This window comes from Sarcophilus harrisii, chromosome 1 (assembly GCF_902635505.1).
Source record: "Sarcophilus harrisii chromosome 1, mSarHar1.11, whole genome shotgun sequence".
Classification (NCBI taxonomy): Eukaryota; Metazoa; Chordata; class Mammalia; order Dasyuromorphia; family Dasyuridae; genus Sarcophilus; species Sarcophilus harrisii.
In genome coordinates this window covers 702279178-702291611 of record NC_045426.1, presented here as the reverse complement: position 1 = coordinate 702291611, position 12434 = coordinate 702279178, and the positions used below count along the sequence as shown (strand labels likewise).

Sequence of the window (12434 nt, the reverse complement as noted above, 5' to 3'; positions counted from 1 at the left end):
CACCCCATTCCAAGTACGTCCTACCGTTACCAAGGTTACTGCCAAGACCAACCAGAGGAGGAAGGGGATGAGTGAGAAGATGCTGTGGGGCAGAGGAACCCAGACAGTGGCTTTTCATTATTTCTGCCACAGCCAGGGCACCTCCATAGCTCAGACAGTGACAGAGCCTGCTCATTAAAGATTGCAACACTGAAGGGGAGATGGGGGCTGGGCTAATGTTGGTAGATGAGAGCCTTCTTCAGGGAACCAGGAAGCTGGCTTAAAGGCATCCACATTAGCAACTCCGAGAGAAACTAGGGTCCACGTTCCTCCACATCTAAGGAGCTAGGGGAGGGCAAGGAGAGCAGGGCAGCAGCCAATCAAACCAGAGCTTGCAGAGGAGTGATGCCATGTGCAGGTACCCTAGAAATGAGCTCCCTGTGCCTCAATTCTGTGCAATTCCCCAAGCAAAACAATCACCTAGCCCTGGGGCTTTCTGAGTCTGTCAGTTTGAACTTAAGACTCTTTGGGGAAGAAACTGACAGGCTTTTTCAACAAGCTAAACCCCCAGAAAATAGACAAGACAAGTCTAGTCCAAACTTAACAAAGATCTGCTAACAACCTAGAAAAGCAATTCAGTCATCTTGGGGCTTCACTTCAATTCAAGGTAACTCAGTTCAACAAACTCGTATTAAGCACATAGTGCTTACAATATAGCACAGTGCCTACAATATGGAAAGTGTTACATAAATATTTGTTGGCTGATTGATAGTTACATAGGACCAGGAAGTTGCTGTCCCTTCCTAAGACTGTGTCTTGGCTCATCAATAAAGCCCTTTCCTTTCCTTAGGGTCTAGAAAATGTGTGCCTTGTTTATCTTTTTGTCATCCTACAACTCCTACCCATAAATGAGTAGCACTGATTCTATGTCTCTCCCATAATATCAAGAGCTTTCCATACTTGTGCACAGGACAGTGTGCTATGAAGCAATAAGGATTGTTTGGAGGGAATTAGGTTTTTTCCATAATAAGACAAATCAATTAATCTTTTTTGACCTGAGGTGTTTTTTTCCCCCTCCTAAAACAAACAAACAAAAACCTAGCTCCTATGGTCTCACAGTATATACGAGCTAACATTAATTTCAGCACCATGGACAGTGCAGGATGAGTGACAAGAACATTGTCAATAGTTTTGCCCTGGTTTGAAGGACTGAATCAAAATTGGTCCTTAATGGTGATTACTATTCCCCCTCATCCAGAGATAACCTAACAGCCAACAACTGTCACAAGGTTATCATAGTCATTGTCACCAGTATTTTTCCCCCATTGGATTAGAAGGGGAAGAGATGGAACCTCATTAGGTTAATGGGAAATAAATGCCATTCTGCAGATTTTCATTTTACGGCAGAAAGATTCAAAACCTGACAAAGCTGGTGAATAATTAGCCAATAAATCTAAATGATGATTAGTGTTGTTTCATAAAAAGATTGTCAACCCATATCCCATTTAATATTAAGACAAGTAAATTTAATGTAGTTGTTAAGTACCTCTCACTGGAGAGTTTCCAAGTACTTCTCAAGTATGGAAAAGTTTCATATCTGCTTGTATTGTTAAAGAACAATGGTACTATTATCCCCAGTATCTAGTACCTTGTTTAGAATTTAGTAGGTGCTTAATAAATGATTATTGGTGGATTGGTTAAAAAATGAATTTTCCATACACATAGCCTTTTAAGAACAGGCTATTTCTTCCATTTCAGACATTTACAATACTTTATATTATACTATACATTAATATATATAATACTCTATGTCTAACACTATACATTATAATACAAAAATATTATGGTTAATAATCATTCAACAAACATTTATTGTTGTTGTCATCATTCAGTCATTTCAGTGACGCCCAACTTTTCATGTCCCCATTGGGTGCTTTCTTGGAAGAGATACTGGAGGGGTTGCCATTTCATTCTCTAGTTTACTTAATAGATGAAGAAACTGAAGGTTAAGTGACTTGCCCAGGGTCACACAGCTAATACATATCTGAGGTGGGATTTGAACTCAGCGTTTCCTGATCCCAGACAAAGCACTTATTGTGCCACTTTCTATTTACCAAGAAAGTTAGATGCTGGAGATTCAAAGATAAAAGTGAAAGTCTTCCTTCAAGGATCTTGCCTTGTATTTGGCGGAGACAATCTGTATTATATAACTATATAAAATATAAGCCAATTAAACAAAAGATAATTTGTGAGGGGAGCCATTAGCATCTGGAGTGAGCAGGAATGGCTTTGTGGAGAAGCCCCTTGAACTGAGTTTAGAAGGAAACTAGGGATTTGAAGAGAATAGATGCTCCTATATCTACTCCAACCTACTGCTCCAATCTACTGACCCTACAGTCTGATTCTAGGATACTCTGAAGGCTGATCTGGGAGCTAAGTTCTCCATAAAAGCCATTTTCTTCCATCTTCAGTTTGAAGAGATAGAGGCTGGTACCAGCCCATTCAAAGACATGGAGAAAGGGCAGAGTATCATGTATGAAGAATAGCAACTAGGCAATAGGAATAGAAGAGAACAAGAAAAAAAAACGAGAATCATCACCTCATTTTTATAACTTTTGAAGATTTAAAAAGCACTCTCCTTGTATTTATCTTTATTTTATAGATGAGGAAACTGAGGCAAAATGACTTTTTCAGGGTCACACAGCTAGGTAATGCCTGAAACAGCAGTGACCCACCTATTGCTCCTAATTCTCTCTCTGGGACCAAGCAAAAAACGTTAACCCCTCTTCCATGGAACAGCCCCCTTCACATCCTTAAAGACAATTGTCAACTTCCCCATAGGTTTCTTTTCTCCAGAATGACCATCCCATCCTTTCTCAAAACATGATGCCCAGAACTGAACAACTGGATGGTAGGCCTTTCTTACTTCAAACTAAGGTCCCATCAACTTTCTTGGTTGCCAAATTTTATGACTGATAAAGCACTTTAGGAAAAGGAGAAGGAGGGGACTGCAGATGGAAGAAAATGGCTTTCACAAAGAAGTTAGCTCCCAGATCAGTCTTCAGAGGAGCCTAGAATCAGACTGTAGGGCCAGTAGGAATCTTAAAGCCATTAAGCTCAATGCCTCATTTTACAGATGAAAGAAACTGAGATCCAAATAGGCGAAGTAGTTTACTTATACAGGGAATAAGCAAGAGTAAAGATTCACACTTGGGTCTCTGGCTCCAAGGGTGACCATGACCAATAGTTGACCATTATTTTACTGACTCAGTAAGTTCAGCCTTCAGAGGGCTGAATACAGAAAGACAGTTGTGTCTGTTGTTTGGTTGTGGATATGAACATAAGTGAATGACAATCAAAATGACATGTTTATTGGAAAGTAAATAAGAATAAAAGAAATCACAGCAAATGGAGTGTCAGGTGAGTCACCGACAGCTCAGGGAATCAGTACATTTCCTTTGTACAAGATAGCTCTTGAATAGAACCTTCAACAGAGGTAGGGATTTCAAGAGACTAAGGGAGATAGGAACAGCATTCCACAGGTGGACGACAGCCTGGACAAAACAGAGAGGCTAGAGATGGAATGGCCTGTCCAAGCAAGCTCAGTTAGCTGATCCTTAATCTTCACTTAGTTATGAGAGAAATTATTATTAATAACCAATGATTTGGGGAAATTCAGAATTCCCCCTTTTTTCTTTTATCATCATCCAAAACTTCAATCTCTGAAATCTAAGCTAACCTTGTAAGCTCAAGTGGGGCAAGTCACTGTATTCCACTCAGATCTGGGTGGGGAGAAATTCTTTGAATAGATTGCCCATGGTGGAGCTAACTTAAGAAGTAAATGACATAATCAGAGTTGAGATCTAGACCTTCATTATAATATTCATTTTCTCATTAATTTTTAACCAATCAGAATTGATTGCCACCCACGGGAAAAGCCTCTTCCAAAAGGGTATATAAATCTGAGCCCAGGGCCATGATTGTCACTTTGGTCTAAGAAAGAGAGGGCCAAATGACCATCCTTTAATTAAAGTGCTGGCATTATTGATAAAATGATTGAATTACCCCAAAATTATGTCTCTCAAACCTTTTTAAATGCCATAGTTATCTGCAAAATAAGCTTAATAATCCCTCAACCGGCTATCCTAAGGCTCAAAAGAGACAACGTAATTAAACTGCTTTGCCAACACTAAAGCGGTTTGTTGACTTTAATGAGAGGACTGGGCTAAACACAAAAATCGGTTGTTGTTAATGATGTCATCATCATAATTAGGGGCCTCATAGAATGATGGATAAAATGTCTGGTGCTTGAACATTCTGACAATCGCACTGTGATCCCAGAGGACAAGTCACTTTACCTTACCTCCAATAATTCTCTAGGCCTTATCAACTCAGACACACGGACCACAATCTGTGTTGGTGAAAGGAGTCCTTCAATAAGAGTTCCCCACCACTGACAAAATCATAGATATAGATATTGATATATTATTGTGATTGATGTCTAAAAGAGGAGGGCACTCAGTCATCCTAGCTCAAGGCCAGTAGCCCTTCTAGAGCCACTCTTTAAGCCTAATCAAGAATATCATGTCTTCATTTGCTCTCCCCCAACAAGGCAGGAGCTCCCCAGAGCAAAGGATGGTTCCCCTTGATCTACCTGTTCACAGAGTGTCCCAATGAGGGTTTCCAAATCCTGCTTCTCATGAAGAACCATCTTCTTCTCCTCATTTTCCTGTTCCAGCTGCATCTCCAGCTGCCGTAGCTGTTCACACAAGGAAAGAACAAAGGGCAGTCAAACAGAAAGATCCGAATACAAATCCTGGTTCTTAACACAGTTCTGAGCACAAAGTAAGTGTTAATAAGTAATTTTGGAAGGAATGGATGAATAGATATATGGATAGGTAAATGAGACATTTAACCCAGATGATCTCTAAATTGGAAGGAAGGAAAGAAGAAGGGAAGGAGGGAGAGAGGAAGGAATGAAGGAAGAAAAGAAGGGAGAAAGAGAGGAAAGAACAAAGGAAGGAAGGGAGAGAGGGAGTGAGGAAGGAAAGGAGGGAGGGAGAGAGAGAGATGAAGAGAGGAAGGGAAGAAGGGAGGGAGGGAGGAAGGGAGGAAGGAGGAAGGGAGGAAGGAGGAAGGAAGGAAGGAAGGAAGGAAGGAAGGAAGGAAGGAAGGAAGGAAGGAAGGAAGGAAGGAAGGAAGAGAGGGAGGGAGGAAGGAAGGAAGGAAGGAAGGAAGAAGAGAGGGAGGGAGAAAAGGAGGAAGGAAGGAAGGAAGGAAGGAAGGAAGGAAGGAAGGAAGGAAGGGAGGGAGGGAGGAAGGGAGGGACAAAAACATGGAGAAAGAGAGAAGGAAGAAAAGAAGGAAAGGAAAGAGAGAGGGAGGGAGAGATGGTACCCTGTGGTGAGATTCTCCTCTCCTTCCTTGCTTCATTATACATCCAACCCCAAGAAAGGTTTTTTTTGCTCCCTGCCAGGGTATGAAATCACCAGGTACAGCTCTGGTCTCAAGCTAAAACTACATTATTATCCTTCTTGAGAAGGTGACTTGAGGCCAGTCTGAACTGAGTGGTCAGTGAATATGTGAGGAGACAGGCCCCAAAAGCAGAGACAGAATCCTAAAGAAATTCCATCACAATGATGAATGAGGTTGCCTGCTAAAAGTTCATCCATTATTATTTCTCCAGGAATGACAGAATGACAGGGTTACAGAGGCTTGGTCTGAGAGGGGATTGAGACATAATCCTGACTGTTTTTTGCCAGGGTCAGGACCCTGACAGTAATGGTGTCAACATCTGACAAGTGCATAACCAAGCCTGGGATGTGCTCGGCACCCCCACTGCTCCACCAGAGAATGGTAACTTCTCCTCCCCATCAGCAGCCCTTCCTATAGCCTGACTGATGAATCCTTCCCACAGATTCACAAATTTAGCACAGCTTAAGGCCAGAGAGACCCATGGACATCACTGGGCTCTTTCCCTCCTTCCATGGAAAGAAGGCTTCTACCCAGACAAGTGTCTCCTTAAAAATGTTCATGGTATACTGGGAAGAAAGAAAGGAGGCTACTGGAAGGGGTTGGGTCATAGATGAGCAGGGCCTGGACTGCAGTGGCAGAAGGAGGAATAAAAAGCAAAGGACAAATGGGAAATAAACAAAGAATCAACTTCATATGGTGACTAGATGTTGGGGACAATAGAGAAGGGGAAGTCAAGGAAGACTTCAAGATTTGAACCAGGGTGACAGGTAAGAGCACAATTCTGTCAGTGACACAGATAGGATAGCAAGCTTGGTGGGAGAAATAATGACTTTAAAATCTAACTCATGATGTGCTTGAAGTTATCAAATCAGATCACAGGTGTTCAAGATGGAAATATCTTAGAGATTAGTGCCGTTTCCCCTCATTTTATAGAATAGGAAACAGAATCCCATAGAAGGGAAAGAATTTGTCCCAAGATTGTACAAATAGTAAGAGGTAGACAAGAGTTTAAATTTTTTGGCTATAAATCAAAATTCACTGCACCCTAAAGTCCTAGAGAAAATTAGAGATGAGAGGGCTAAACTTCCCAAGAGAAATTACTGCTTCTTTCTCCTTTGCGCTGACCCAAATCCTACACTATCCTTCAATGCTATTGCTTCAGTGCTCACTTCTTGCATGAAGTTTTATTGGCATTAGGATGATAAAAACATAGAACATCCAAGCTAGAAGACTAGATGTGCAGGTCCAATTAGTAATTTTCCTCCTCAAAACTTCTCTCTCCTTTCTCTGAGTCTCTACTGCAACCAATAGAAGTAACATGGCCTAGGACAAGTAACCCTAGATTTAGATCCAAGAAACTTGAATCTGAATCCTTCTTCGATACTTATTAATTGTAAAACTACAAGAAAGCCTCTTTTTTTGTTTGTTTTGGGGTTGGTTTTTTTGGAGGTAGTTGGGATAAAGTGACTTGCCTATGCTCACATAACATAAATATCTGAGGCTGGATTTGAACTCAGATCTTCTGACTCCAGTACTGGTGATCTAGTCATTGTACCATCTAGCTGCCCCTACAAAAAAGTATTTTAATTTCTTAACAACTCAGTTTGCTCACTTCTAAAATGGGGATGATAGTAATATGGAGGTCTTACTCATCTTGAAATTATTTTAGGAAAAGTGATTTGTAAACCTGAATGTGTAAAGCATATGTATAGGTGTAATTAAATATCTAGACTTATGTGGACATAAATATATACATGCAGTGTCCTTTGCTAAACATAGACACAGAGGAGTGCTCACTACTGAATACAATAGTGCAGTTGTGGGGATGGTTCAAGTAAAGCATCTCTTAAAGCAAGATTGTATTCATTTTCTTGACTACCATATTATTCTGATGGTCCAGGTTGAGTTCATACTTGGGAGGCAGAATCAAAAGGGCAGAATTAAAAGAAAGTTGAATCTAGCCCCTATTATCCCTTTTCTATAATAATCTAGAAAAGGCACTAAACTAAATTCTGATTGGTATAATTAAGAAAACAGCAGTGATTCATTTTTTTTTTTGTCCCTGGCAGACAGAGGGAGACAGAGAGGTCTGTGGACATTGGAGACAGGATCCAGCCATGAGCACACATGAAATTTCCCATTACTCAGGGATTGAAAAAAGAGCCAAGATGGAGGCACCAAGGCAAAAGGCATCAGGGCAAAAAAATATATATATATAAGGACATCTCTGAACTAGCACTTGGTGCAGAAACAGGAGCTTTTTAGTAATTACTATTACTCATTACTTTACTCCAGACCTACAAAGAACAATTAGTTACAAGCATGAGCTCTGTGCAAGAAACAAATTCTGGAAATTTAGCTGTGTGGCTCTGACCCCATGAGCAGAGCTGGAGCTCATAAAGAGCTAATCTGGTAATAGGGGAACTCAAGACATAATAATAAAAGAGGAGAATGAGTTAAAAACATCTACCTCCATGTCTCAAGGAAAAGTACAGCTCGGACAGAAGTCCAACAAGAATTCCCAAAGAGTTAAAGCAAGAATTTAAAAAAAAACTTTTAAATGGTTTTAAAACCCAAAAGCAAGAAACACAGGAAAGAAATACATAAAAAGAAAATTAATTGCGTGAAACAATATATAAAATCTTATACAAGAAAATAATTCCATAAGAATTAGAGTTGTTCACTTCTTGGAAGCCAAGGATTTTATAAGACATTAATAAATAATAAAACAAAGTCAAAAGTCTGAAAAATAGAAGAAAATGGCAAATATCTCAGGAAAAACAATTGGAAAATATACCTGGAAAATAGAGGACACATCATTTAAGAATCACTGAACAGCATGAACAACAAAAACAGAATTCTAAATATCATAAAAGAAAACTGCCAAGATCTCATAGAACCAGAGAACAGAGTAAAAGTTGAAATAACCCATTCTGAAATAATTTCCACAAAATGAAAATTCTCAGGAATATTATAGCCACAATATAGGGTTCCAGGTCAAGAAAATTTACTGCAAGTAACCATAAAAAGTACTGAGGGTGAGGCATAGTCAGGATCACACAAGATTTAGCAGCAATTACTATAAAGAAGTGAAGAGCTTAGCACATTATATTCTAGAAGATAAAGGATTTAGGTTTGCAGTCAAAAATAATCTATCTAGAAAAAACAGTGTAATCCTATGAGAGTGGGGGATGGGAATAGTTCTTTAAAGAAGTCGCGCATTTCTGTTCTGCTTCAGCATTCCTGATAAAAAGACTCGAATCAAGTACAAAATCTGACATGAAAACACAGAAGTCAAGAGAAGTACTGAAAAATAAACATGAATGTGCAAGAATGTTTGTGGCAAGCCTCTTTGTAGTGGCCAGAAACTGGAAACTGAATGGATCCCCATCAATTGGAGAATGGTTGGGTAAATTGTGGTACATGAATATTATGGAATATTATTGTTCTGTAAGAAATGACCAGCAGGATGAATACAGAGAGGCCTGGAGAGACTGACAGGAACTGATGCTGAGGGAAATGAGCAGGACCAGGAGAACATTATATACTTCAACAACAATACTATATGATGATCAATTCTGATGGACGTGGCCCTCTTCAGTAATGAGATGAACCAAATCAGTTCCAATGGAGCAGTAATGAACTGAACCAACTACTCCCAGAGAAAGAACTCTGGGAGATGACTATGAGCCACTACATAGAATTCCCAATCCCTCTATTTTTGTCCACCTGCATTTTTGATTTCCTTCACAGGCTAATGGTACACTATTTCAGAGTCTGACTCTTCTTGTAGAGCAAAATAACTGTTTGGACATGTATACATATATTGTATTTAACTTATACTTCAGCATATTTAACATGTATTGGTCAACCTGCCATCTGGGGGAAAGGGTGGGGAGAAGGAGGGAAAAAATTGAAACAAAAGGATTTGCAACTGTCAATGCTGAAAAATTACCCATGCATATAGCTTGTAAATAAAAAGCTATAATAAAAAAAAAGAAAAGAAAAAAGAAAAATAAACATGAATGAGCAAAAATAAGGGATAAAACTTAACTATGTACATTCTTATATCAGATGATGATATATGTGGTCTCTTAAAACTCTAGCAATAAGATGGATCATGATGAGAATCCAATTAGAAAGAGAGCCTGAGAATAATTGTATTATGTTTTGATGATCTCAAAAAAAGAATGGGAACAATGAGGAAAAGAAACACATTGGAACAATAACTAAGGGAAAAGAAGAATGGAGGGAAATGTCACAGAAATGGGGTGTGTAATCAGGAGTTTATAAAAGATTAGTTTGAAGGAGTAGCAAGCAACACTTGAACTTTATTTTTCATCTTCACTGGTTAAAAAAAAAGGACGACTTCCATAGACACAATTATGTACAGAAATATAGCTAACTCAAAGGGAAAACAAAGGAAAGAGCTAAGGGGAGGGCAGGAATAACATGGTGGGTAACAATATATTGTTTAAGAGAAACACATTTAAACTAAAAGATACACATTGAGTTCAAATTAAAGGTCGTAACAGAATCTATTAGTTTCATATGAAGTTAAAAAAATTTAGGAGCAACAGTAATGATCTTGGACAAATCAAAAGCAAAAATAGGCCTAATTGAAAGATATAGTCAAGGAAGCAGAATTTTGGTAAGAGGGTACCATAAATAATGAATTAATAGTAATACTATGCCTCAAATGGCATAGCATTTAAATTCCTAAAAGAAAAGTTAAATGAGTTACAGGACAAAAGAGACACTAAAACAATAATAAGAGGCCTCAATTTACCCCTCTCAGACCTAGATAAAGCTAATAAAAATAAATAATAAAGTTTGCATTTAGTCAAAACCTCCAGATCTTCAGATGGGTTTCTGTATAGTCACATACCACACATCTTCTACTGGTGAACTTTACTTTCTCAAGAGTAAGACTTTAGATTTAATTTAATCTTATTAAATTCCAAAATGCTTTAGAAGCATGAGTTTGTTAGCTATGTTTCCTTGTTCTGTGGCAACTACTACATATTTTATCAAGATCTTCTATGCCTGTATCCAAATCATTAATAATAAATAAATGCTAAATAATAGGGAGTCAAACACAGATGCTTGGTACACACCACTGGAGATTACTTTCTATTAATATCAAATTCTTTCTTTGAGTCCAACTAATTAACTATTTGTGAATCCTTCTAATTATACAATGAACCCCATCTCTTTCCATTTTTTTCTATAAGCATATCATGAAAAACTTAGTCTACCATAGTCCTAGGCCCATAATAAGGACTCAGGAATAATATTAATTAAAATTGAGTTATTGTAACAATTATCATGTCATAGGAGCTGACAAGTCTCTATTAAGAACATTAGTTCCCTTCCACAATGAATCATTTTCCTAAGATGTCTCCTGTGCTCCAGACTCTGGGTTCAGTGCTAAGAGTAAAAGGACAGAAATGATGAATCCTTGTCCTTTGGACTGCCTGCTTTCAAGGAGCTTACATCCTGCTAAAGATGCAGAAGAGATGACATATACGCAGGTGAGCAAGTCTGGGGATAAGGAGTGAAGGAAATATGGGAAGTTCTAGGAAAACTAAGAAGGGAGACAATTTTTAATTTAATTAAGGATCAATTAAGGAAGACCACAAAGGTACAGTGACATCTGAGCTGAGTAAGAGAAGATGACTTTGAAAGGCAGGAACGAGCAGGTCCTGTATTCCAGATAAGAAGAATGGCCTTGTGAATACATGGGGAGAATTGGGTGAAGATAAACATGTGAGTTCATGTCAAGTCTGGGGAGTAGATGGTGAGCCACAACATAGTAGTGCACCCAAAGAAGAGTGATGTTTCAACAAGGATAAAGATTGTATAGGACCTTAAAGGCTAAACTAAAGATACTCATTGTGTTTTTTCCTAGAAGCCAGAGAAATGATGAAGTTCTTTAAAATTAAATGATCAAACCTATGCTTTAGAAAGGGTATTTAGAGGGCAGAGATCTTTATTTTTGTCTTTCTTTGTATTACTAATGTTTAGCACAGACCTGGCTATTAAAAGCTCATATTAAGCATTTATTAAATGCTTAATAAATTCTTATTAATTTAAGCTGATTCATATCTATAATCCTGTGGTCCTGACTGGATAAGAAAGCCAATAGAGAGGGAAAAGATTCAAAAATGACTCTGATGTTTTCACCATGGATGCTAGAAGGATGGGGCAGCTAGATGGTGCCATAGTGCACAGAGTGCCAGCCTGAGAAACTTACTAATGGCATGACCCTGGGCAAATCACTGCACCCTATTTGCCTTAGTTTCCCCATCTATAAAATGAGCTGGAGAAGGAAATTATAAACTACTTCAATGTCTTTGTCAGTGGCATGAGAAAAAATGGGGCACAATTAAACAACGATATCTATTTCTCAATGACTTGAAGGGAAATTTGGTGGAGTGATTCAGGGCAGTGTAAAGTTCCTGGAGACCCTGGTCTTCCATTCCCATATGTTTTAAGAGGACACAATGGCACCCAGCCCTTTAATTGGCTCTTGTCAGCTTTTAGAATGCAGCTTTTCGGGTATCCTGATAGAACAGGGTCTGGCCAACCAGGCTCTGGCATTATGAGGAACTCCCCCCTGTAGCTGCCCAGGCACTTAATGACATACCCGCTTTTGGCAGGACTGTCGCACATCCTCCAGCTCTTCTTCCTTGTCTTCCTGATCCTTCAGATGCATCTGTTTCATCCGTTCGATCTCCATCTCAAACCGAATGCGTAGCTGGGGAGGCAACAGCCACATCAGAGGAAGGATATGTAACATCACAGAATAATAAAGATGAACACGGGGTTAAATTCTCTCATGTGGTAAGGCGTCTGTAGAGATGCTTAGTAAACAAGGAAGTTAAACTAACATTTGAGTCCCTGGGACAGCATGAGTAAATTACCATTCTGGCACTCCAGCCTCTAGTGGATGGGTGCATGCTGTACCTGTGCTATGA

General features: G+C 39.0%; 1 protein-coding gene across 1 annotated transcript in view; it reads right to left on the bottom strand.

Annotated features, from left to right (window-relative positions):
- MYO18B (myosin XVIIIB) overlaps positions 1-12434 on the bottom strand; it is a 305294-nt gene that overhangs the window by 134212 nt on the left and 158648 nt on the right. Inside the window, exons 31-32 of the mRNA XM_031948810.1 lie at positions 12104-12214; positions 4634-4738 (exon numbers count right to left, since the gene is read on the bottom strand). Coding sequence (XP_031804670.1) covers positions 4634-4738; positions 12104-12214 — 216 coding nt within the window. The remainder of the gene's footprint in view (positions 1-4633; positions 4739-12103; positions 12215-12434) is intronic.